The 26417-nt window shown below is 30.6% G+C and overlaps 1 protein-coding gene across 3 annotated transcripts in view; it reads left to right on the forward strand.

Moving 5' to 3' along the window:
- The window catches only part of LOC106687391 (protein bric-a-brac 2), a 126572-nt gene that overhangs the window by 56863 nt on the left and 43292 nt on the right, over nt 1–26417 (forward strand). For 2 of the 3 annotated variants that reach the window (XM_014431256.3, XM_014431257.3), the window contains exon 2: nt 3762–4242. In XM_014431256.3, the coding sequence (XP_014286742.1) occupies nt 3792–4242 (451 nt within the window). In that variant the 5' untranslated portion in view covers nt 3762–3791. Of the gene's footprint in view, nt 1–3761; nt 4243–6186; nt 6389–26417 lie in introns of those variants that run through there. The other variant, XM_067048674.1, reaches the window with a different exon arrangement.

Here is a 26417-nt window from a genome sequence, read left to right on the forward strand (position 1 = left end):
AGCACAAAAAAATAAAATACTGCAAAAAACCATATACACCAGAAAGTATATACATATCCCATATTGCCAGCTCTTCAATATTGTCAGGCTATCTTAAACTTTCTGCGAGAATTGTATTAAGATTATGTTTGCATTTAAATTATAATGTTGACAGACTTCGTACGTTCGGAAACGAGAAGGGGAAGGGAGTGAGGCCCAGGCGAGAATCGAACCGGCGCCGCTGCTGTATTGTGGCTGCTTGACGCCTTTACAAACGTCTACAATGGCTTCATTTTAATTACAGTCTTTAATTGTTAGCATTTAAAAATAAGAACTTATTAATTATTGTTCTGATGTAGGCGCTGAAAATGTAGGGGATGCAGTATTCCCGAAGCGTTGAAGACAGTAATATATAAATCAAACACTATCATATTTTAATTGAACCCAAGGCTAGGGGAGCGCGGTGGCGCCTTGGTATGGCACGATGCTACTAACTCCAACGTTTCGAATCCGTCTAGACAGAAAATTGTTTGGTTATACTGTAGTCATGAGTCAACCCTGTGGGTTCCGGAGCGGGGGTCCACCCAAAGTTATGAATTGGGTTAAGATCTGGCGTTCAAGCGTAATTCTGACAGTACTTACAAAGTATTGAATCCTGACCCTTCATGAGTTGTAAAAGTATAGATTTTAATTTTAATTTTTTTTTTAAAGGCTAGATAAAAGAGCTAAGAAAACTTTATTTTAGTCTTTTTGTTATTTTCCATAAATTTAGCAGTTCTGTCAGTATGTAATCAGATACCCTTCTTCATTTTTTTACTTTTACCCCCTTCTTGGCCGTTTCTAACATTCAGGGGGGCGGGAGGATAAATTTTATTTAATCAGTGAATGATTAAACTTATACTTGCAAAAAACAACAGTGTTCTCAGAAGCCTGTAATAATTCTTTTTTTTATGACTTGGAATATGAACATAAAAGAGCCCGGTGGATAAAAATTCAGTTATTATCGCCCTAATTTTTGATTAATTTAATTAAATGTATAATTACTAGTCAAAATTAATGAGTCTGCCAAGTATAGTTTGGTTGATCATAAAATGGCGCCTGGTTTAACATGTTAAAAAATATTATTTCTTCATACGGAGCTCCATTTCGTTAAAATTACCTACAAGACCAGAAAACCTAAGAGAACATTATTTAAAGAAGAGTAAATTTGTTGAAATATTAGCCTTAAAAGAGCTATTTACGTCCAATAGTTCTCGAGATACAGCTTTTTAAAAAGCGACATTTCATGAAATATATACTGAAAAATCAGTAGTTTGTGAATTTATCGTGGAAAATCTTTATCTCATGAACCATAGACGTTCAGATTTCTATTAGCACTCAAATTAAAGCTAGTTTATTTAACGAAGTACATTATGACGTTCATTTTCGTAGTAGTAGTTTTTATAGGTTTTTCAGTATTTTTGGTAATTTAAAGGATATTGGGCTCTGAATGAATTTTTTTTTTTTACGTTTTGAAACAGCTGCCTTTTTTTCTATGCCCCTTAACTATACTTGGCAGACTCATCAATTTTGACTTGTAATTATATAGTTTTCATTAAATTAATCAAAAATGAAGGAAAGACTTTGTTTTACTGCGGGCTACAGGTAACAAATGTATTTAGGTGACTATAAAACATTAATCGCTTGTATTTAAATATTTCTAAGTTTTTTCGATATGAGTTGCCAGTTATCCTAAAAGTATTTTATAATTTACAAGGTATCGATTCATTGATTTTAACATTGAAAAGGAGCAATGTTGTTTTGTAATTGGAACCTTTGTTTAGAAAACAATCATTTTCAGCTACTAATAGTGCGTTTGACGTGGTTTTCCCCACTTATAATAATTGTTCATCGATTTAGTTCTATTCCGATATTCTTAGACGTGGCCTTTTTTGTTTCTCGTATCTAATAAATCTTTTCGTTTGTAATTATCCCCTTTTCATTTCTACAAATAAAAAAAGTAAGAATAATTGTGATTATTGATCGAAAAATGTATGATTAATTTATTAAAATTAATGATTAATTGTTAAAATTTCTTTAAAAAAAAAAAAAATTAAATCTGCACCGCTAGAATCCATGAAGGGTTAGAAGTGCAGCTCTTTGTAATGAAGTACTGTTAGTAGACCAACGGTTGTGCAAGGAGGTGGTTTGGTCAGAATCACGCTCGACCACCAGATGTTTACCTAATTAAGGCACCCTCTTTATGATGCTCCTCCAGAACCCACAGGGCTGACTCACGGTTACAGTGAAGCAGAAAATAATTATCTGCCAAAGCCGAATGCAAATCCAGGTCCTTGCAGTCAGCAAAACAATGCCTTACCAATGAGTTACCCACTCCGTTGTTTATTTATTTAAGAAACCTTTTTTTTTTTTCCGGGGTGTTTTAACACTAACTGCAGAAAATTTTTCTGCATTCCAATTTTTAGATCTATAATTCAGTAAACTATTAATCGTTATTTATAAATATTGTTTTCATACGACAGATAACAATCAGTGAATTAGATGGAATACTTTTGACAATGCCATGAGAGGTATAAGGGAAGAAGTTTCCAGCAGTACCTAGTTATTAGGCGAAAAGATCCCTCATCCAGCCCCTTTTCAATCTTCTATGAATGTTTTGCGGTTGTGATTGTTCTGACCATGATATTTATGAGTGTGTCCGTTTTTTCCATTTTTTAAAATATTTGTATGTTTAAAAAATATTTTTTATTTATCTTTTACTATAAGATGTTTTTGATTATTGTTTTGCAACCGCGAAAATCAAAAAAAATATTTCTAAAAAATAAGATATGGATGAAGGAATAAATTAAAAAAATATTTTTTTTATTTGTAACTTATAATATTAAATGCTGATTCCCTATAAATGAACGAAATTATATCATTATTTTATATACTAGGAAAATTTCTCTCTTCTAAAACGCTGATCATTTTTGTATGAGTTGAACTATAAGTTTGTTCGTAAATAAATATTTTATGGCATGAAATTGTGTTTTGTCAAAATCAATTCCAGTATTAATTATGTATACTGAATGTTTGCTTGTTTGGTGTAACTGTATAAATTCTGTCGATTTTTCACCAACGTAGTATTAAATAGAAATATTTTTAACTAGTACTCCAACTGCCCAACAAGTGTAGGGTTTTTGCGTTCAAAGCGGTAATGTTATGGATATTGCTGAATACAGCTAGTTCTTCTTGAAAAATATGATATTGTTTATTAAAGGTATTGTAATCACTTTTTTTTATATTAGCTATAACCAACAAAAATATATATATTTTAAAATGCACTGAAGAAGTCTTTTTTTTTTAACTAAAAAATCATTTTCCTTAATTTTTATTTTGTTTTTGTAAACATCTTGTTTTATACTTTGTCCAATGTTTCACTTCTAATATTGAACTGAATCAGGCCAAAAATTATTTTGTCAAATTTATGAACAAACGAAAGTAAATCGTTGTCCATCTGCTAGCTTTTTTTGGCCGAAAAACAGTAAGTCAAATACCTAGTCCTTTAATGTAACTCAGCCAACAGAGATTAGGTATTCCTCAAGGTGTAAATAATTGTTATAATAAAAAATAAACTTAATATGGGATAAATAATACTGTAATAGTTTCAAATTGTCCTTATATCCATGACAAATAATTCACTTTTAGAAAGATTCATGTTTTGTTATCATAACGACAAAAAGAAAGGTTGAAATAATTGATAAGCGAAGAGCATGGTATTAAAACATTGATGTATTTCATAGATCGGAAGGAAGTGGGAGAGTAACGGGGCGATGGAGTGCGTTCCAGACTTGGCGTTCCTGCAGATGGCCGCAGCGTCAAGCAACGAGATGCTAAACAAGATGATCTGGCATAGTCCTAACAGTGGGGGAGGTGGTGGAGGGCACTCCACCACAATGAAGCAGAGGAAGACCAACTTTACCTCTCGTGAAGTGGAGGCTCTCCTGGCCGCCGTCGCAGACAGGAAGGACACCGTTCTGTTTGGAGTGGCAGGAGGCTTGGGGTGGGCGAGGGCCTGGCACGAAGTGGCACAGCAAGTCAGTGCCGTGGAAGGCATCCACAGGTCCGAGAGTGACGTTCGCAAGAAGTGGACCTACCTCAAGTGGGAGGCCAAGAACACCAGCAAGCCTGGCAGGGACCCGACTTCCAGGGCGGTCCTCGACATTCTCACCAGTCGGGACGTAGAGGCACCATCATCCAATTCCCTCCTCGAGCAGCTTCTTGGTAAGTACAGCCATGGATAACAATTCATAATATGTATCTGTATAGCTATGGCGGTGGTTTGGTGCTAGAGATGATCTATGGTCATAAATTATTTCTCAAAGATATTTTTTGTGTACGCCTGATCTTCCTTAATACTTCATCAGAACCAATGATTGAGCTATCATTTTGATGATTACATACATTGCTAATGACCTAAAATAAGCATTATTACCATCCACCTTTTCCTTCGTAATAGTGTTTAATTAGAGGTTTGAATCGCCAATAATTTGTGAAGAATAAGGTAAAACATTAGGTATTTTGGAATTACTATCACTATTGAAGTCTTAAATAAAAGGGAAAGAATTAAAAAAGAATTATTTTGTTTTTATTTTAGAAAACTGAAACAACCATGATGATGTTTAATAATGACATTCATTAACATAAACATCGCAATCAAAGATCAATGTTTCTTAGCTTAAGTACCGAACACTTCTATTTTGTTTTTGTCAAAAGGAGCATGCACTCAGAAAGTAAACGATTAAATTTTAGCTTCTTATGTTGTTTTTTAAACTAGTTTTGTGAAGCAAAGAGGTTACAAAAAAACTATTACCAACAATTATTTATAAATATTTGCAATAACTCCACGTTACAGTAATTCGGCAACTAACTAATGTATGAAGGGAATTATTTTACTCGTTCCTCATTGAATGTTCTTCTTGATCAATGATGGATGGTTTTGGTCTTTGGTTAATTTTCGATTGGTCAACATATTGAGGGCCGGTAAGCTTGAAAAGATTTTGAAACTTGAATACATGATTTTGAATCACATTTTAATAGAATTGGAACCTTTTACTTTGTTTCTCTACCCATTTAATGCGTTATTTTTACCGTTTTGATTAAACAAGAATTGTAGGTATTACTATATCTCGTCGAATCGATTGGTTTTAATAATTTACTGATTGTTTTTATTAATTTCTAATTGTGTTGATTAGATTTTTTAAGTAATTATTTGTATTTTGGCGGAGTGGTGGAGAGGTGGAGATTTATGTCCGGTATCGTAAGCTGTACTGAAGAAATCCTGCCTGCGCCGCGGCATTTTGATCACACCTCGCATTTTCGATCGATCTGGTAGAGACGCGCATTCGCCCGGCGCACCCCAGACCACATGTCCTCACCAGTCCTCTCCTAGGTACAACTAATACCTGACATATTCGACCAGAAGGTAAGTATGTTATGTACTCGAAGGGTATGCCATAGCAATCGGTACTCCAGTTCGAGAACTACGATCTTACTCGGCGGCGCTCCGGGAGTTGTAGGAGTACGGCACCTGTTACCTCGGAAGGTTACATCATCGGAACCGGTCCGCCTTTTTTTAGACCGCAGTGCGTGTTGTGACGGCCGTTCGTTGTATGGGGTCATTAGCTCTATGTCACACGGTCTCGGCTTTGAGGTAGGTTGGACGGTAGCTGCCTGTGTGAGGTCTTTGTTTTGTGATGTATGCTTTGTGATGACACTCGTACACTATAAACATTGTCCAATACTCACTAATTAATATTACAGTTCTGAGAAAGAGTATAGTATACTCTGGTTCACGGTTACAATAAAAGGTTTAGTTATAGTGTGGTATATTAAAAGTGCAGATATAGGTTAAATATTTTACACACCATTATGAAATGGCTATAGTTCTTTCATCAAAACATTTATTTTTCAGTCTAGATTAAAGAAAATATCTATGGAGAGAGAAACTGTACAAGTGGAATATCTGTGTTCTGCTGCGTGCGTGTATAACATTAATTATTTCGGCAATCTCTGTGTATATATATTATATAATTTATCAATTTACGTATCTGTAGGCTTTCTTTAGCATATCTAGTTGCCACATATACCGGAAATACCATCTCGACGGAAATATCGTATTGCTGTAGCATACCGTTAAACTGAATTGATTTCCTTTTTCATCGAGTTGGGAATGTTTCCTAGATGAGCCGTAGGAACGTCTACATGAAGTACTCAGACGACTCGATGTCCCTGGCTATCCAAGCTGTGCTGAAGAGGAACATGAGCGTACGGAAGGCCTCTCACCTATACTGCGTCCCGTTCAGCACTCTGTACGGGAGGGTACAGGCATCACGCGCCCAGGCTGTAGGCGGAGTGCCGGCCAGTGTGTGTAAGTCTTGCATGGTCGGCTCTGTAGTAAATAATTGATTTTGAATTAATTTTGATCCACAGGTCCTTTTTGTTTTATGCAACAAAAAAAAATATCACGCGATGATACAAATCACATACTTGGAAGTAAAAGGGACTCAGTATGTTATATTTCTCAAACTTTGGCAGGTTTTATTGAAATTTTAATCTGTTTTGTTGCCAAAGTAATTTATTATTAAGTTTTTTATTTTGTATACAAAACGTGAATATCATATATAAATAAGGAACGAAGTATATTTTATCAAGAGTTGGACTTTTGGTGAAGGTGCAAAGCGAATAATTTAAACTTTTTATGTAGATCGATTTAAGTTAAAATGTTACCGTTTCGAATTATAATGGAGGTAAAATCGCTCAGCAAGGAGAAAAATCGGGGCAACCTTGAGAAAATTGTTCCAACTGCTAGAAGTATTTCGTTAACCGCAATATGCTTCCGATTCTGAGGTCACATATAACAAGCCGCCAATATTACTTGGTGATTTATATTCTGCAGATTTCTTACAAGGAAAATAAAATTGAAAATAGAAATTGTTTAGCCAGTCAAGGAGTATTGTCGTAGATTGATTGTATGCATGTAACTACTTATTTTAGTGAATAAGCTGGATAGGGGGTACAATATGAAGTGATACTTATAACTATTTCATATCTTAAGCAGAATTTAATCTTCCATAGAAGCTGAACGCTAGCTATAGAATCGTTCAACACAATCATGACGTTTATTTCGTGTAGTCGACTATCAAGAGTGATCAAGGCGCCAAAAAATAACGTTTACACGTGTCTATGTCGACAGGATTGAATATTCCGCAAAAATTGGCTCAGGGGGTTTCTCAACTCATCGATTGAATTAAACACGTGCTAAGTTTTTGTATTCACCAAGAAAAACGAAGTTATTTTAAGACAGACCATTTGTCCCACAAATTAACCAGAGCAAAACGCCTATCGGACGCTCCGAAGATGAAGAGGTCATTATCTTGTATTATTGTTAATTACCGAGCATCATGTTTCAGCCAGAGCCTATACTTGACAGCCGTAGTAGTGTGAAGCTCTCCTACATTTTTTCCTACATAGGTGGATTATTTGGAATGATACGTGCATCTCATGCGCCCGTCAGTCCAATGACAGTTAGGAATCGTGTTGGAACAAACGGTTTTCACCAAATTTCTTGAAGCCATAAGACGAGGTACTTCAACTATCTGTGAGTAGCTGTTTAAAAAAAAAAAAAAAATTAAGGGCGTGCAAGTCATTTTAAATTCTTAATCACGTTGGATTTTCTTCAAGAATTTTCGTTGGTTCAATGATATTGCAGATGTTAATAATTCCGGACAGGCGTATAACGGCGTTTGGTACAGGCGATGTGACTAATCGTGTTATGATGTCCAATAATAATTTTAAATGATACAGCTGGATTAAAAGACCCTGAGTTTAGAGAGAAAAGAAACATTAAAAAAAAAATCGAGATAGAATTCTCAGCTTCATCTTTGTCTATCCTTGACGATATTGGGCTAAAAAAAACAACAAAAAAACACTCCCACTGAAGAAGTAATAATCTACTTCCCCGTTTTGCTGTGTATCTACTAACCAATCAGGCGTGTGTAGTTCTAGTGTTACATTATTATTCGTAGTGTACGAGTGATATACATATACTTATACGTTGTCTCGATGTTTTATTTTATTTTCGTCGCTTTTGAGCGCCATCTTTTATTTCCATCTATTTCGATTATGATTAGTTTAGTGGCCCATTCCCTTAACAATGTTTTTTTTTTTTTTTTTTAAATATAATTTTCTATTGCTTATTGTTTGGAGAATGTGCGTAGGACATATACTTTTTCTCTGAACAATTTATTGCAAGGTGTGTATTGTATATTTATATATTGCCTTCTTATTTATCTAAAAAAAATCTATACAAGTTACTGATTTGATTGTGGCATATAGAGGAAACAAAAATATTGATTATATTTTTCATTAAACGCATTGACTGACAAGATAGTACTATAGATTAGGTATTCACATATTATCTACGGTCCTAAGCTAGTAAGGTAGTCAAAAAGCAACCTCAATGTACGGTACAATTTATAGAATATGTCTAGTACAAAATAAAAATTATCAGATGTGCCAATACCAAAGAAGCGATAGTATAAGATATACAATAACCAAATATAAGATGTATATGCCAGGGGCTGCAACATCTTATTCGGGGAAAAAGATAAAATCAGGAAAGTTTTCGAGCCAGATTCGAAATATTTCCTTATTTTGTACTCCTTCCAAAAGTTTTTTTTCTCCCTCATTCTCTGGAGTTATTTCAAAGTACTGCAAGTTTCATGTTGAAATTACAGGCGAAATGGAATTTCGAAAGTCATCCACAATGGCTCTCCCTCCCTCATCCAATTTTTATCGGAAGGGCAGGAAATTCTATTCCAGAACAGATGGGACTGTATAACAGGAGGTTTCTGAACTTTCAATCGACTTGATGTTAGAAATTGCTTATTTTTTTTTTACCTCGTGTTTTTCTTTTTTTATCACGTTGATGCGAATCTCGAGATTGCAATGAGAATTAAATTTCTTTTCGATTTGACTCGTGGATCATCTAATCATTTTTTTTATCTCTAGTTACGGCGGTTAAAGTAGTATGAGTGAGAAATGGCCGAAAGAGTTTACGATTTACAGAACATTTTGGAGTTCTGGCTTATACGATTTATCTCATAGATACGATTTGGATAGTGAGCGATTATATTAAATTCATTGGATTTCTTCCAAGATTTTTATAGATTTTTTTTCTGATCCAATTAAGTTGCATCAGACTGGTTTTTGGATAAATAGGGCAGTAAAAATTTCAGAATTATAAAAATGTTCTACAGCTTGAAAAAAATACATATTTCGGTAATTTTCTGACTTATACTACACTTACCATCCCTTCTAGATATGATTTGGATTTTGAATGTTTTCTCTTAATTGTATACGTTGTTAATTACAAAATTACAAACATAATGTATATTAAATAAAGTAATGAATACAAAGAAAAAAAAAACTTCTCCTATTGACTTCAAATTATTGATAGATTTTACTTTAAATGATCATTATAATATATTTTTAAATTATTAGTTTTAAGACTATAATTATATAAGGACACTTCGCTTACTCTATAATTTTTTTTTAACGAAATACAGGAAGCAGTGGTGAGGCTCACCACCTAAATGAACCCGCAATAAGACAACATACTGAAGAAGACTAAAAAAAGTTTTTATTTGACTCTTACCATGTTACGTTTCTTTACTTTTATTTAAATTGTATATTCATTCAATATTTTTATATATTTTTTTAGTTTTATTAATTATTTTATACTATTTAATAGTCCTTTTTTTTTTTTGTTTCATACTTGGTACTTATGTATTTTATTGAGAATTTTTACTTTTATAAATGTTCCGCACTTGATGTTCATATTAATCAGCCGGCTCGGGACTGTAGGCCGGTTTCCATTTTGGCTGGATAGTCGGGAAGTATAATTATTTTGGTGGGAAATGTTTATAGAAATGTACAATAAAACTGTTTCATGGCGTACCTAATATTCTATAATAATTTTTGAGACTTCATGGAATTTTATAAAGAATTATCACAGCATTCTACAAGCAGTGAAACAATTTTATAAAAAAACAAAAAAAAACAAACAGCCTGAATGGGACGTACTAGATAGGGTCGTTGAAGCAGGTGTGTTGGTACACCTGGCTTCTCTTCCGGTCTGTCGGCGTCTACTTCCGTCCTCCCACACTGCGCGTGCGTGTTGCTCTTAGCTGTAACGATATTGTGGTTAATTCAAATGCAGTGTCGGTTAAATTGTTAATTTTTCTTATTTAATTTTTTTAATCATATTATAATTAGGAATTATTTTATTATAACTTCCATATCTAGAAGTACGGAATTATTTTGAATGATGGATCAATTATATCAATTTGATATTAATTATAATATTTTATTATAAGATAAAAATATATTTAACATTAACCGTTATTAGAATATTGTTATTTTAATATGTATGAGAAGATGGTTGAGGGGTGCGGTCAGAGAATGACACAAATAAGTTGAAAGAACTTATTTAATAGTGTCAACGTTTCGGCCAGAGTTTCAAGCTTTCATCAGGGCTAAGAACAAAGAGCAAGATAAAAACAATGAATAAAAAAAAAAAAAATAAAGTAAAAAGATAAAATATAAACAGAATGATTAAAGTAAATAATTATACAGAAATGAAAATTAATTTAATTAATTTTCATATAATTCTGTCTCCCAAGAATAAGTAAACAACTTTTGCAGACCATTGATTAATTCAATTTATTATTATTTATGTTTCTTCTTTATTTTTATATCTTCATTTTTGATCCTTTATTTAAAATTTCATATTTTATCTGAATAACATTGTTATATTTTTTACCTGTTTGTATAATTTTTATTCCTTTGTTTAAAATAGAACCTTATAATTTTTATTTTTTTTTTTAAAATATTTAAACGTAAATGTTGATATTAGAATTTATTGTATAAATTGAAATTATAAATACAAACCATTCCACAGCGAAAATCTGAAGAAAAAATGATTAGAACATCTTTTTTTTTTTTTTAAATTAATACTACTTTTTATTTATTGATAGATATTACAATCTGTCACACAGTTGTGGGCAATAGATAATAGTGATAAATGATCTCATACATACTAAAATAAAATAAAATAAATTAAATAAATGAATAAAAAAGAAAGAAAAAAAAAACTCTTAAAATATATACAAACAGAAGAATAAACAAAATGAACATAATCAAACTGTGAAAAATAAAATAACATAATGATAAAATAATATAGTCTCTAGTCACATTTACACTCTAAGAACATCTCATTGATTTTTTTTAAATTTATTTTTATTGTCTGGTATTGCTTCAGACAAGTATTATTATAGAACTAAGAGAACTTATTCACACTATATTTACAGATATGTATAAATGATAACAAAATAATATGTACGAAAAAATATTTTATATAATGAAACGATAATAAGTTTATTATTTTTGTTAACTTAAACATTTTTACCCGTTCTTCTAAATAATGAGCTGGGCGATGAATATCTTTTTGACTTTTGGTTCCTGTTTATTATTCTAATAAATTGGAATCGTTTGTATCTAAAATTAAATCTGTTGAAATTGCTGACTGTACGGGAAATTGTGAAAGGCATAATAAGTGAAAAATTTATTATTATTCAATGGCGTTTATAAAACGTGTCATGGGCGTTTTCCGTCCTGTATACCATAATTGCGTTCATTTTAAAATTTATATCTAATTTTATAGTTTACATATACAATTTTTATTTTTTTATTTTTTAAGATAATTTATACTCTGTTTTTATTATTACAATACTAATAATATGTATTATAATAAATATAATATTTCATAATTTATTTTTTTTAGAGCTAATTTATATTTATATCCCATTCCTGAGAGCTATTTATGATGGATAATGGGTCGTTTATAGTCACACACCTCTTGAATTAAGGCTACATTCATTAATTCATTAATACACATTAATCTTTAGTTCAATAGAAAGTTTATGTTGAAATCTTATAATGTCCATTTTTAAAAATTTAAATCCAAGCAATTGGGATTTACAATTATTTTTCAAAATCAATGAGCATGCCTTTTAATAGGGGGAAAACCTGTGTGATTACCAAAACTGTACTCCTTGTACAACCGTTGATCTAGGAACAGTACTTCCTTACCGTGTACTGAACACAAGACCATCATGGATTGTAGTTTTAAAGGTTTTCATATTAAAATAAATAAAATTTATTTAACATAAAATAAAAATTGGTCATTTCAATTCATCTTTCCAGTGTTCCATTGGTTTGGACAATTCTCTCCCCTGATAGAAATCTCTCATAAGGTTTGGATTTCGCTTAGTGTTGGGTAGATTTGGAGACTTTTTTTTTACTTCTTTCGTCGTAATTTCTGACATAAGGGGGTTCATCTTTAGGAACCAACGTATTCTAACCATGGTAGGAGGAGAGGTCATGTTTTCATTACATGGGAGCCCTACAAAATAAATATCGATTTGAACTGACGCCAATGCAGTTACGCTAAGGCGACCACTTAACTCCCTCGGCTTATGTCGGAGAACTCGGCTCATGTTTTGGAGAACTAAAGTCCTCAATATTTGGAAGGTTCTGACGATGCTTCAGGAATGGGTACTCCCTTTTAACCTTAGACAACTCTTGTTGAACTCCTCCCGGTAGCAGAGGAATCTTTATCGAGAGCGGTCCATAAGAAGAATGGTTCCCATAGTGGCATTGGAAGGGGTGGGAATGTGTTGGGCGGAAGCGGCAAGCGGTGGCTATTATAATTGTAGAGTATACATGCCAAACACGTAGGTCCCACCGCCGGTCGTCGATCCTGCCCTGTCTTGTAGCGGTTCCATCTTGTACCTCTTCTCAAGTATGTTATCTTAAAAAAAAAATTATATAATTACATATTATATATATTATAATTCGCAGAACAATTAGGTTGAGATACGCTTGGGCACGTGCCAGAACATAACGGTTGGGTCTCTTGTAGAAATCTTTTTATATTTTGACCTTATTTACTGTAAATTTTAAAATAAAAATAATTTTTGAGAAAACTTTGTTCTATACTTTAACATAATTCATTGTAACAGTATTCATATATTTGGTTTGTTCCAACACGACTCAAAATCAAATCAAATTGGCTGGCGCACGCTTAGTACTGCCTTTCAGTTCTAAATCCTATGTCCGTCAGTGTGATTGGAACATTCCTGATGTCCCAAAATGCTTTTATCTATTGAAGGGCGTCTCTTGTATAACTGTTACAATTAACTCTGAGATTAAGTTGACGTCCTTATATTCTCCAGCTTACGGGAGGAAACACTGGTTACAAAGATATTCTAGCCAGAATAGAAAAGTCCTTATGTCGGAGGGTCCATCTTGAAGTAAAAGTCAATCAATCCAGGCCGGATTCGAACGGATAACAATATTTTTTAAATTTAATATGTAACTTATGTATTATTAAATTGGAAACTAAACTTGGTATACATGCTGTATCGAATTATAAAGCACTCTGAGCACCCGAGGATTTTAAATAGCGTGTAAGAAAAGACCAATTTCTCATCTATTATATTTTTTCTGCTAAAAGGGTAAAATTTATTTCTCGATGTAGAGCATTTGGGTATCCGCTTCTGCTGGGGTGTCCTTTGCGAAGAGGTTGAAATCCATATTCGTACTTCTAGTCGGTACATTTAAAAATTGTCCGTTAAGATGGTTTTCCATTATGAGAGATTTTTATAGTATTTATAATCTCTGAAGTTATATTTAGTTATACCTTATTGAAAAGATAGATACAGTAAAGACTAGGAAAACTGAAGTGAAGAGAGATCTGTATTATTTTGAGCTATGGATTTTTATGAGGATCAATAACTGCAGATATGCCCTCTTAAGCAACAAACTTCAAAAATGTAACAACATTACAAAACTCGCAACATTAATAGTCTGAGGTTTTGGTTCCCAACCAGGGTTCCGTGAAATAATTTATATTTAACTCAGTTTTGAACCTTACCATCTCATATTTTCTTAAATTTTGTATTGTGAGTAGATATCATATATTTTGCTGAAAAGTCCCACCATTTAGCTTCGCGTACTATCTCTTGTCTAAGGGTTCATCCTGTTGTAATTTGCTGTCGTGTTATAAGTTTTATTAAAGTTGAGAGGCTTTAGTTTATCCAAAAATGCATCGGAGAAAATTTTTGACATCTAAATATTGAGTTTTTCGAGTTTTGGATGTAATAAGTCCAAAAGAGGAAGTTTCATAATTGTTTTTATCGATTCAAGGATTAAATTAATGTATCGAATTTTAATCTACGTACGATGCGTTTATTCCGATATTATTTATATATGCCTTCCTTATACTACTATTTTAAATTCTAAAATCAGATCGAATTAGTTACCAAACCGTAGCTTGAAATAATCAGTGCCCGGAAAACGCAAAGTTCTTTAAGTCATTGCCAAGTCGAAGAACGTTCGTCCACGGTTCGTTGATGTTCAGGTCCGCGACACATCTTTAAATATTTTAAAATTATTCCGTGGATCTTCGGAATAAAAAAAATGTTTACTACTTAAACTGCGTATTTTGCATACAAATGGTTATCATTTTCCCTCGAGAACATTAATATTAAATACGCCTACTTCCGTTCTGGAATCGTATATATATTTTTCCTTCTTTCTTTTTTTCGTTCCAAATAATAACATCGCCTTAGGAAAGTTCACTAAACCCCTGTATTTTAAGAATTGTCCGTGGGAAGTGAAACGTTCTCGCAGAAGCACGGATTGGTCAGTTGTTTTACAATCCTAGGAAATCCATTATTTTCTTTTTTACATCTGATAGTTTCTTCACATAAAATTTTCCCATGTTCCAGTCCCGAGCCTCTGAGAAACATTAAATACACGCATTTATGATTAATCCTATTCTTTTTCCCAGGGATATTGTTTCTTCAAACATTTCTTTGTTGATGGAAGGAAAAGCTTTCTTTTATATTTGGAACGGGTTCATTGACTTTGGGACTCACATTATTTGAATCATTCAGATTTGTGTCGTTATAATATAGTCATTCATTTATCCAAGCTTTGAATTGAGTAGCAGATTCATTTCTTGCTTTTGATTTTTGATTCATACATTTTCCTCTGGTATATTTATATTGAAAAAAAAAACAGCCTAAATAAGTACCCCGATTTTGTGTTGATTGGTGGGCTCATGTTCATGTTATTACTATTTGTGATTTTGTAAAAAAAAAATCTTAAGAAAAATACAAACAAAAAATTATTAATATAATTACGAATTATATTAATTAATATAATATATGTATAATTGATTTTCCTGAAAAACCATTTGGTTTGGGGATTTTTGTAGTTTATTAATTCAATTTTTGTTTTTTTGAATAAGAGTGGCGTTTCTCTCGTCATTCTTATTAACCCTGGCGAAGCCCTGCAAAGTAGGGCGAAAATTTGGGTAACAATTAATATTTTTTGTTACAGTTTTGAAACCTTTATTAACCACCACCGAGACTATCTTCCTCCAATCTATTTCATACTGTCTACTATCTTCTTCCAAATTAAAATGATAAAGTATTTTTAAGTTTATTATTCTACTTAAAAAAAAAAAAAAAATATTGGAAGTTATAAATGAGTTAAAATACCTTTCGCTGGGTATGAGTAAACATATTTATGATACAATTTTTCTTGACTGTTTATGATATATATATATATTTGATGATCTTGAAGGTTAGTCAATAATAAAGAACTATATTATTGTGTTCATAATCATGCCCTAGAGTGAAAAAATGTTTTTTGAAAAAAATATTTTCTCTATTAATTATTGAACTCTGAAAAAAAGTATAGAATACAAGCTGAGATTAATAAATTGAAATATTGTTTTCTATTGAGTTCACTGCTACTCACAACGTTTTGGAATAATACCAAGCAAGAGAGAAGTCTGGAAAAACCCAATAATCTTCACTTTCTCCATTTTGCTCTTGCTTGGTAATATTACAAAACTTGTGGGAGTTATTTCAAATGAACTAAGTAATTGTAAATAGTTTCTATAATTATATTATTTCAATTTCTTGAGACAAGGTAATTATTTATTAAATAAATCAAAACTTCTATCCTTTTTTGTCTCAACACTTTTTATTTCTTCAATTATAAATTCTTCCTCACATTAAATTTAGAATTTCTTTTGCAGGCTATGCTGCCATATACACAAACCATTTTCTACAAATAAATGGTTTGTGTATATGGTAGTGGATTGGGTGGATAATTTTAAAATAAGAAGAATTAGATATTTATGATTTTAAATTTTAAAAAAATAGGTTTTTAACTTATAATTAATGAATGACCTGGGTAGAATAGCCTGGAAAAGAAATTCTAAATTTAATGTGAGGAAGAATTTATAATTGAAGATGTCCTTGAGGATGGCTAAAATGGCCGAAACGTTGGACTGTTGAAATAAAAAGTGTTGAGACAAAAAATGATACAAGTTTTAATTTATTTAATAAGTAATGTTTCTATTTATTAATGTCGATTTGTATGGTTTAAGACTATTATCACAAAAAAATCTTGAAACATCGCCATTATGGTTGACTGAGCCTCAAGATTCTTAAATTTTTGTACCATAAACAGTCAAGAAAAAATTTATATATAATAAATGTACATAAATTATTTTTTCTAGATTGTAGATATATGTTGTAATACATATTACAAAGTTATTACTACAAGCTTTCGCAGGCGGGGTGAGAGACCGACAGAGTCGCTACCGTGGCTTGACTCACCACTCACCAGTCGGAGGACGTGATGAAGGAACATGGAATAATTCATGAGTCATTTAATTTCGTGCCATGAGAAGGCTTCATTCATAGCCTCATCCCACTATCCCACTAGCTCTCCATTCTATTCGCATCTTCTGCCATTTTAAATTTAAATGGCTAAACAAAATAATGCTTTTATTTTGTTTTGATGTTTTTATATGTTCTTTAAGTTTTTTGTTGAGCACCTGATAACTTACCCTTGCTTAGGTTACTCAGGTTTAAATTTTATGCTTAACGAGATAAATATAACGAGTATTAATTTATTATTTTTTTAAAAGGCAACCCACAGCGAGGGTGATGTTTGCCTAGTTATCTACAGGTGACCAACCTATTCTAAACTTTCAGGAGGTCACTTTTTTAATTTTGTTGGTCCGTCCCTTGCCGGATTCGAAGCGGCACCGCCCGCAGATCCCTGACCGACAGACCTAGGACTAACCATCTGAGCTACGGACGCCTGAGTATTAACTTGTTCCTGCCAAGAGTTTAACTAAAGATAACAAAGCCTTCTGAAGTGTACATATAAATGCTATCATAGTAATCTTATGTTAGAGATCTGCCGATTCGAACTTCTGTCCCTATTTTTCCTTTAATTATTTATCATATTCTTTAATATTTTGTATTTATCGAATATTTATTATTACTAATACAGAGAACTGGTTATTTATTTCGACTAAGGAAAATTAAAGGTACTTAAGAGAAAGATGTTTTAAAACCAGTTAAGCCCTGATTGACCTTTTGAATGAGGATAATCTCTCTCTCGTACTGAAGACAACTTAATTTCTCATTGATTTATCGAGTTAAATTAAAATTTTTAAAGCCGTTTATGAAAGAATTATAAAAAAAGTATAAAGTTCATTTTATACATTGGCACTTCTTGTTCGTCGATTTTAACAGACATCCCAGTCATACGTATGTTATAAATATTTTTTGAGCGAGGCTGTTCACACAGACTATTTTGGGAAATTTAATTATTTTGACTCAGGAGACTTCAAATGTATGTTTCCCAATATTTATTGAATTTGAAATTTTACCCAATAGCAATACTTCCCCTTATTAAATATTCCTTATATCGGTAGGTGGAAGTAAGAAAGAAAGAAAACTAGAAAAGTCAATGGGAAATTCTCGAATAATGCACAATTTTCTACAAAATATTCATAGTAAAAAAAAAAATGATAAATTTGTAATTCAAAATTTTTGTCCCCTGATATTGAGGTCAAAAAAGTGATTGAAGTTCTATGTTGACCCTTGTACTCCTGTCTTACAGGGTCTTCTCTGTCTTATCAATTGATATATCTGGCCACTCGATCCTAAGACATGATAATGATATGATTGTAGCCTCAAGGCAAAGAACTTGCTACTTGTAGGCAACTAAAAGTAGTAAAAAGCGTCTCAGTTGTAATCATTGCACACAAAATATTTGAGGATCGCTATGTAAACGCTGTAGGAGATTAAAAGCTAGATATGTTTTGAATTATATTTTGTATTGCTCTCTATCAAGTGTACGATAATACAATCGTATTATATTGGAGAGGAATAAAAAATATTTAAATGTAAAACTCGAGGAGAAATGCCACTTTTTTCCCCTTGAAACTTCTTCATGATTAATTCGAAACGTATTGTGAACTCATTTCTCTTTGTGTCAACTTTGGAAATAATTAAAAAAAAACCATTTCTCGTTACAAATAACATATATATTAATTGGATGAAGATGAAGATGTATATTAATTGCATATCTTCCATTTTTTTTTCTTCTATCAACATATCAAATTTATTGAAAAGTATATATTAGATAAAGAAGTAGCGCGCTCTCTCTCATATTAATTTTGGATTACTAAAACTTATGGTAATTGGAATATTAAAATTTAGCTGTTAATATTCAACCAAATTTATTTCTGTTTATAATATTGTAATTTAGTGAAGTTTAATTTAATTATATAACTTTAAACTTGAGAATGTGAAGTATTCATTATTATACACTATGAATTAAAGTAAGTTTGCCTGTTTACAGAAACATAGAAAGTTGGAGGTATAGTTGTATCAGCAGTAAAATTTATTTTTTATAAATCGCTATGAAAAGGTTTTTAAATTAATATTTTTTTTAAAAATACGTTTTACTAGTTTCAAATCACACTGAATTTTATCAACTCTGGTTTTTATTATTTTAATGTTAAAAAAATAAAATAATTTATGATTTATCCTCTTCGAAGTATCCATGATGCACCAACAGGCATAGTCCTCGAATTATTTCAACAAATAATTTCACTACAGAAGATAATAACTATTAGTATGAGCTGCCGATAATTACTCCGTAATATAAAAAAAAGTAGTTAATTTGTTTTCCTAATTAAGAATTGTTAACACACTAACACTTGACGCCCTCATGAGCTTGCTATTGCTATTGCTGTTGAAGACAGTAGATAAAAAGTAATGTCTTTTTTCACAATTTGTGTTATCTTTTTTTTTATTCTGCATAGTTTTCTTTAATTTACGTTGGAACAATATTTGGTTTTACAAACTGGAGTGGACAACTAGTTGACGGGATATGACAGTTCAGATTAACTACATAAATGGTTGATTGTTCTAATTAAAACAATAGAAAAAATAAAATAATTAATTTTGATTCACCAAATGATGGTGACAACTTTTGGTACGACCGTCCATTCTATACCCTTCAAATGTTTTTGGAATAATTATCTAGTAAGAAAACTAATAATACTCAAAGTTAAATTTTATTTCGCCTTTATGAAATCTTGCACAAAAGTGCAATCTATTACAGCACTTACAAGACAAACTGTCTAAGCTTCCAATCCATTAAAAACTGATCTACATGACAGTAATAAGGTCTATCTGGACATGCGGAGCTATGGGGTTTCCTAAACTTTCGAATTCCTCTCATATTCAATCCTTACAATCCAAAATCCTTCGTGAAGTCCTCAATGTTCCTTTGTCACTAATAAAATCCTTCCATTATAAACTCCTCAACTACCCAAACCAACTAGTCTCCGACTTTATTTCGTCTTCCATTCTTGACGATCCTTCGAAGTGCCTAAAAAGAAGATGGAGTCCTTCTAATGTAGAAATGTTGTTTCATTGCATTTTAAACTAACATGAATGTTAGTAAATATATTTTTATGTAAATACATTTTTAAATGTTAAAAAATTATCTATATGCCTGTACACAATATAATACTGAGGCATTTTATTTATTCAGGTAAGGTATTAGTTATTATTGATCATGGCAGCTGCTTTCTCGAGCTGTTGGTAATGTTGAAAAAAAAAAGAAAAAAATAATTTTTCGGGACAGCCGTTTATAGAACAGATGGTTCCGGTATGAGAGGGTGCGTGCGCGGGCAGATGTACTCTCGCCGTGAAAAAAATTGAGTCTGAAAATTAAAATCGATTTCAATAATTCTCGAGACATTCATTAGGAATATGATTGATTTTTTTTTCTTGCTGATTGATTTATAATAAATTCTGGTATCTGGTATATCGATGTAGTCATTAAAATGTTTTTATCCAAGCATCTGTAAACATTATATATTTATATATATCATTCTTACCTAGTTCCTTTAGAATTATTTTGCATCTATATGCACAGTTTTTAAACAAATATATCTCTCCTTTGTACTATTTATTTATAATTTTACTAAAGAATATTTATTATTACAATTACATTTTTTTTTGGAATTTATTTTATTCCTAAACTCTGATACTCACTTTTTTAAAAAAATATTATCATTGATAATAATTCTTGAGTAATTTATATTCCATGAATTTTTTTTTAATGCTACAAACTGCAATTTTTTTTTAATATAATACGTTTCGGAGTTCTCCGTCTTTAGGGTTCTCTACAATTTTATCAATGCAGCTATAAATTATAAATAAAATTGTAAATTTATTTTTAAAATGATCATTAATTAATTCTAGATTTGCTTATTTAGAAGTTGATTGTATTATTTTTTGTAAATTATTGTTATATTTATATTGCACCCAAGTTTTCGACCTTTATCAATAGTAAATTATTTCTTTAAATTAATTAGATAGTTAATAATGTTAAGTGCTTCCCTTTTAGTTTAAGAATTTGTTTTAAAAAATAACAAAATAAGATTATATGAATATAGATACAGGGAACAACTTTGCTTGTACAGGATGATATATAATTATTTAATTAATGATCTTTTTATAAACTATTCTATATTTTGCTTGTACAACGTTTCTGGACAATTATTCCATAGTCATGCACCTTTGCATCCTAAAGTTATTCTTATCAACAATTTTTATATGTGTATATTTAAAATTCTTATAATCATATTTACCATATATTTGTCATTTTTTTCAATTTCCATTTCGAAATCATGTCATCTTTACACTCATAGTTTAAAATTGTTTTATACTTACATTATTTAAATTATTGTCTTTCACTACTGGACATTACCTCTTTGGACATATCAATATACACAATGTACTGTTTTTTTTACCTCCCTATTGATATGTCCAATTTTAATCCATTGTTCAATTTAAGTAAGAAATTATGATTTTTTATGATTGGAAAATTTTATTCCCTCATATTTTACCTGATTTTTTATATTTATCTGGCTAATCTATTTATTATATCGGCATAATGTGTATTTAACTGTTTAGTGTCTGTTGTATAGTTGTATAATATTACTTATATGAATGGCTTCTAGAAAACTTCTGCTTCTAGTCTTAATTATTGTGGGATTTTTGAAGTTAAATTTATAGTTGAACGTTATGCTGTGGTTAGCTAGTACGGTGCAATTTATATTTTTGACGTTTTTATACTTTGTGATGTGTTGTTTCATCTTAGATTCTAGTTTTTTGTATGTCTCTCCAATATGTATATTTTTCTGTATAATATATATATATAATTTTAAACTATGAGTGTATATATGACATAATTTAGAAATGGAAATTGAACAAGTGACAAATATGTGGTAAATATAGCCGTATAAAAATTATTGATAAGAATAACTTAATTGTTACAATTTTAGGATGCAAAGGTGCTTGACTATGGAATAACTGTCCAGAAACGATGTACAAGCAAATTATAGAATAGTTTAAATTCTATTTAGATGTTTTTTGCTCCACAACAATTTTAAAAGATCATTAATTAAATAATTATTATATATCATCTTGTACAAAGCAAAGTAGTTCCCTGTATCTATATCTATATAATTTTATTTTGTTATTTTTTAAAACAAATTCTTTAACTAAAAGGGAAGCTCTTGACAGTATTGGCTATATAATTAATTTAAAAAAATTATAATTATTAAAGGCAAAAAGTTACAATTTTTTTAATGCACATATCTATTCTGTTCTTGGAAATTTCTGGGATACTGTGCCTTCTCTCTTCAGCATAATATATACACTGTTGTTTTTAAAAACATATATTTTTTAAAAATACTTTAATATTTATAAAAAAATATATTTATGAATATATATTAATCCAGCTTTCACATTTAACCGACTGATGCATGCTGAGGATTGTTCCTCGGATATTAAACACATTAATAGCCTCTACACTTAAGGCGTACTAATGAAGAATATGAACCTTCTACGAAACGCAACTTATATTTAATTGTTTCGTCTCCCATTATATTAAACTCTAATACATATTTTTTTTATTGCTGCTAAAACAGTTTTATTGAAATTAATAAAGTTAATAGACATTTTCTTTCTTTTATTCGTTCATTTATAGCATATAGACTGATATTACTGTAATAACGTTCTGAATAACCACTTATTATTTTTAATATATTGTTTCTCAAATATTATAAATTTTACGAGTCCCTTTTTTTTTTAATAGTTAAAAATGTTTATAATTTTATTATATTATTGTTTTATATTGAGTTCACACGGTACTGAACAGCTCACTGTTCTGGTTAGAACATTATTTGAGCGTTTACATGAGTTAACATTGTTTTTAGTTTAGTATTAAATCAAAATTTAAAGTTTTACGGTCAATATTCCTCATCATCTCCATAAACAACAGTTTTGATGGTTGTCCAATTCTATTTGTTGCTACTGACTGGTCATTTGTACTTGCCAAACCAAGAGGTTGTACCCAAACCAACTCCTGAGTGTGTAATGGTTCAGAGTTTACCCATCTTTGCACTGCTCTTAGATCAGAAACTTAAAACTGTATTTAGGTCTGTTCTTATTATTATATTTATGTTTAATTTTGCTTGTAAGAGGGCACGGATATGAATCTGGAATGAATTTTCTTAGGAGATCACAAACTTCAACGAGCAAATCGGTTAGGAACGAAAGATATCCTCTCTCATAAAAAAACTGAAAAAAAGAGACATATTTTATTTGTTTATTGTAGGAGTCTGTAGCAATAAGGAAATTTATTCTATTAATATTTCAAATATTATTTACTGTCAATATTTAATAAGACTGCAATCGTCAATATTTTGTTAAATTAAAAAGATGTTTTTCAAATTAATTTTTTTATATTATTCTTTCTTTTAGAATATCTATATTAGTTTCTTTTTCTGATGAATTTTGACGTTGTTGAATATTGAAGGCTCTGATGCAGGGCATTTAACATCATGTCAAGTGGAGGTGCTCCTATCTAGCAAAATATGTTGAAACTAAAAGCTACTCAGTTTTTGCTTCATGAGAAAGTTTTTTTTGTTGTTCTTGGAAATATTCTGAGTTACCTGAAAAGAAGATGGCCACGAGACCTATTGTAAAACCGTCATTAGAGTGCTATCAATGGTTAGTTTCTCTACACGCCTGTATCACTCCATTATAAATTAAAATTAAATTTACTGGATGTATGTATATAAATGTAAACTTGTAAATTTCAATAAAGATATAAAAAAATACGCAAAAATCGTTTGAAGCTGAGAAAGAAGACTGTATGAGTAAAGTTGTATCGGGCTTAAAATATTTATTTTTTAGGTTTTGATTAATAGCACTAACTAATTATTTAGTATATTGTATTAATTAGCTTACAATCCTAAGCATTCATAATTTGTTAACAAATTAATTAAAAATGTTATCTTCAATTTAGACATTTGAAAAATCCTAAATCCAGAGTATGATTTTGGTTAAGGCTGCAATCAGAAGATGTTTATTATGGTTGTTACTCTATTCGGACGTTTCGGGCATGTACCTCTTATTCGATTTTTAGGAATAGAGTAATTTTAAATATTTTGGCTCCAGATAGAGCTAATTCTCGTCGCTGATTTCGATCAGTTGCCAATTATTTCACTTTTCTCTACTTCCAGTCCGACTGGTTAACCTCCCTAATCACTGATCTCTTCCTTGTGTTCCTGGATTCTCACCCTTGCTTCCGAGCATATGTAAGGATTCCTGTAAAGTGCATTTTTCTCTAATGCTGGACCATACTTGCTTTGGAGGGGTGAGGGTTGACTATCCCACTTCCAGAAATATAGACAATACGAAACGAGAGGAACACACTTAATGATTGAAAATTGAAAATATTCAATGTATTGATAAATATAATAAAAATATATCAGAGATCCCGAGTTAGATTTTGAAAATTTGATCATCTGTTTTGAGATTGAATTTATGAATGAATTTGTTTACTATCTGGATTTGGACTATCCAAAATTATCATCTAATTACACTATTGTTTGAAAGTAGTTTAGGTTTGTCATTGAATTATTTCACGGTAAAGAAAAACAAGAGGCATAAGAAATATATTTGAATTCATTTGTTTATCTGGCAGAGTTCCAGACTCTTCATAAAATATGTAAGACTAAATGTTGACTTCTTTAGAAATTGGGTTGAATATAATCTCACATAGGGACAACGCGAATTATCATATGAGCTAAAATGGGGGAGAGGGGAAGAGAAACACAGGTTTTTCCCAAAATAGGATAGCTGGTCAGAGTTTAGAGAAAATTTTTTTTTTTAATTATCTAATAGATTGCTTTATAAAATTTCATTCCCTAACTGGATAGTACATCTTTACGCTTATTACAAACCGTAATGATTTTAACTCGCCTAATTAACTATCCGCTTTATAAATATGTAAAAAATAAATGTAAAATGATTTTTCAAAATTTACTTTTGGCACCTTCTGAACGAATCCAATCACCAAGGAAAATGAAATAAAAAGAAAGGGCTATGGTGTTGTACAATTATATCAAAAATTTTGGACAAAGAAGAATTTAAAACATTTTATGATGAGTAACTATGATGATGATGGAAAATACAAATATTATAGACAAATTGTGAGTTTTATATAGGAAAACTATTTAAATCTGATTTTTTTTCTTTGGACAAATAAACTAATCAATATTTATGTACAGTTTTTGTTTAAAACTATATTAAAAGTTTAAATTTTCATTACTCAAATCCTTTTTTTTTTTTAATATTGTGAATGAATTTTCTGGTATGGATTCATAACTGGAATGGAATCTTGGGTTACTATAAAATTCTTATTATCAATGAAATTATTACTAATTTAAGGAGAGTAATAAACTTTAGGTCAGTGTATAAATTTATTATGTACAACTTTATTTTTATTTCATTGCGAATTATTTTTAAAATAAGTAAATTAGAATAAATTTATGTTAACTTCAAGTTAACTTTCCTACGAAATTGGGGAAGTGTTTATTTACCTCGGAGATACAGATGTATAAATTTTTAATTTCAGCCTTGAATCTGAGAAAAAAATTTCTGTGGAAAATAATATGAAATTTTTTCCATCTACCTTAATACTGGGCTAACAGACATTGTTATATAAATTTTAAAATAGAAAAAATATTAAGTACAGTGCTTGTTCGATAATGCATTTCGTTATCTAAGCAACGATTTATGTCTAGAATAAGTAAATGTTTGCTGTATCCATGATTTCTAATCTTCTTCCTGAGGAAAAAAAATTAAAAAAGATAGGGGGCGTAAGTATCTTGGTTTTTCCCTTCATCCTTTTCCTTATACTTTCTCTCATGGCGGAATACCAATCGTTATCTTGGTATGAGAAGTTAAATGGCGGAGCTGCAATTTTTATAATTACCATATCTTCATTTTTGGAAATAATAATAAAAAAAAAAAGTCACTAAGAAAATATGGTTTTTATAATTAGTTTATATTTTTTGTCTTAAATTTAAGATATTATTCATCATATTCGAAATGGATTTTTACTTACTGATAATAAATAATACATAATTAAAAATTCTGTAGCTCATAGGTAAATGATTCTGTGTATTTAACATTTCCCTAGCTTTGAAGGCGAGAAACAGATATTTCCCTCTGAATAAATTTGATGTTATCTATTTTTAAAAGCATGTAATTCCCATCTTAAACGATCTAGGCCCTCATTGTTCCTACTTCTGAGTAAAGCAAACATAAATAAAAAGGTGAAATAATGCTAAATTGCTAACAAAAATGGAAATTTTATCCTTTAACCAGAAGAAATAGAAATAAAAATATGAAGATTATAATCATATTATAATTATAATTAATTTATTATCCGACATTTCGCCCTAAAAGTAACAAAATAATATAAATATTCATAATTCTGAATAATAAATAAGTAATAAGTTATAAAGCTTCTATTAAAATAAGCATTGCAAAATTTTCAGAATATAAACATACTGA

The sequence above is a fragment of the Halyomorpha halys genome, unplaced genomic scaffold (genome assembly GCF_000696795.3).
Source record: "Halyomorpha halys isolate HHAL.00 unplaced genomic scaffold, Hhal_1.1 Scaffold954.1, whole genome shotgun sequence".
In the NCBI taxonomy this organism is placed as follows: Eukaryota; Metazoa; Arthropoda; class Insecta; order Hemiptera; family Pentatomidae; genus Halyomorpha; species Halyomorpha halys.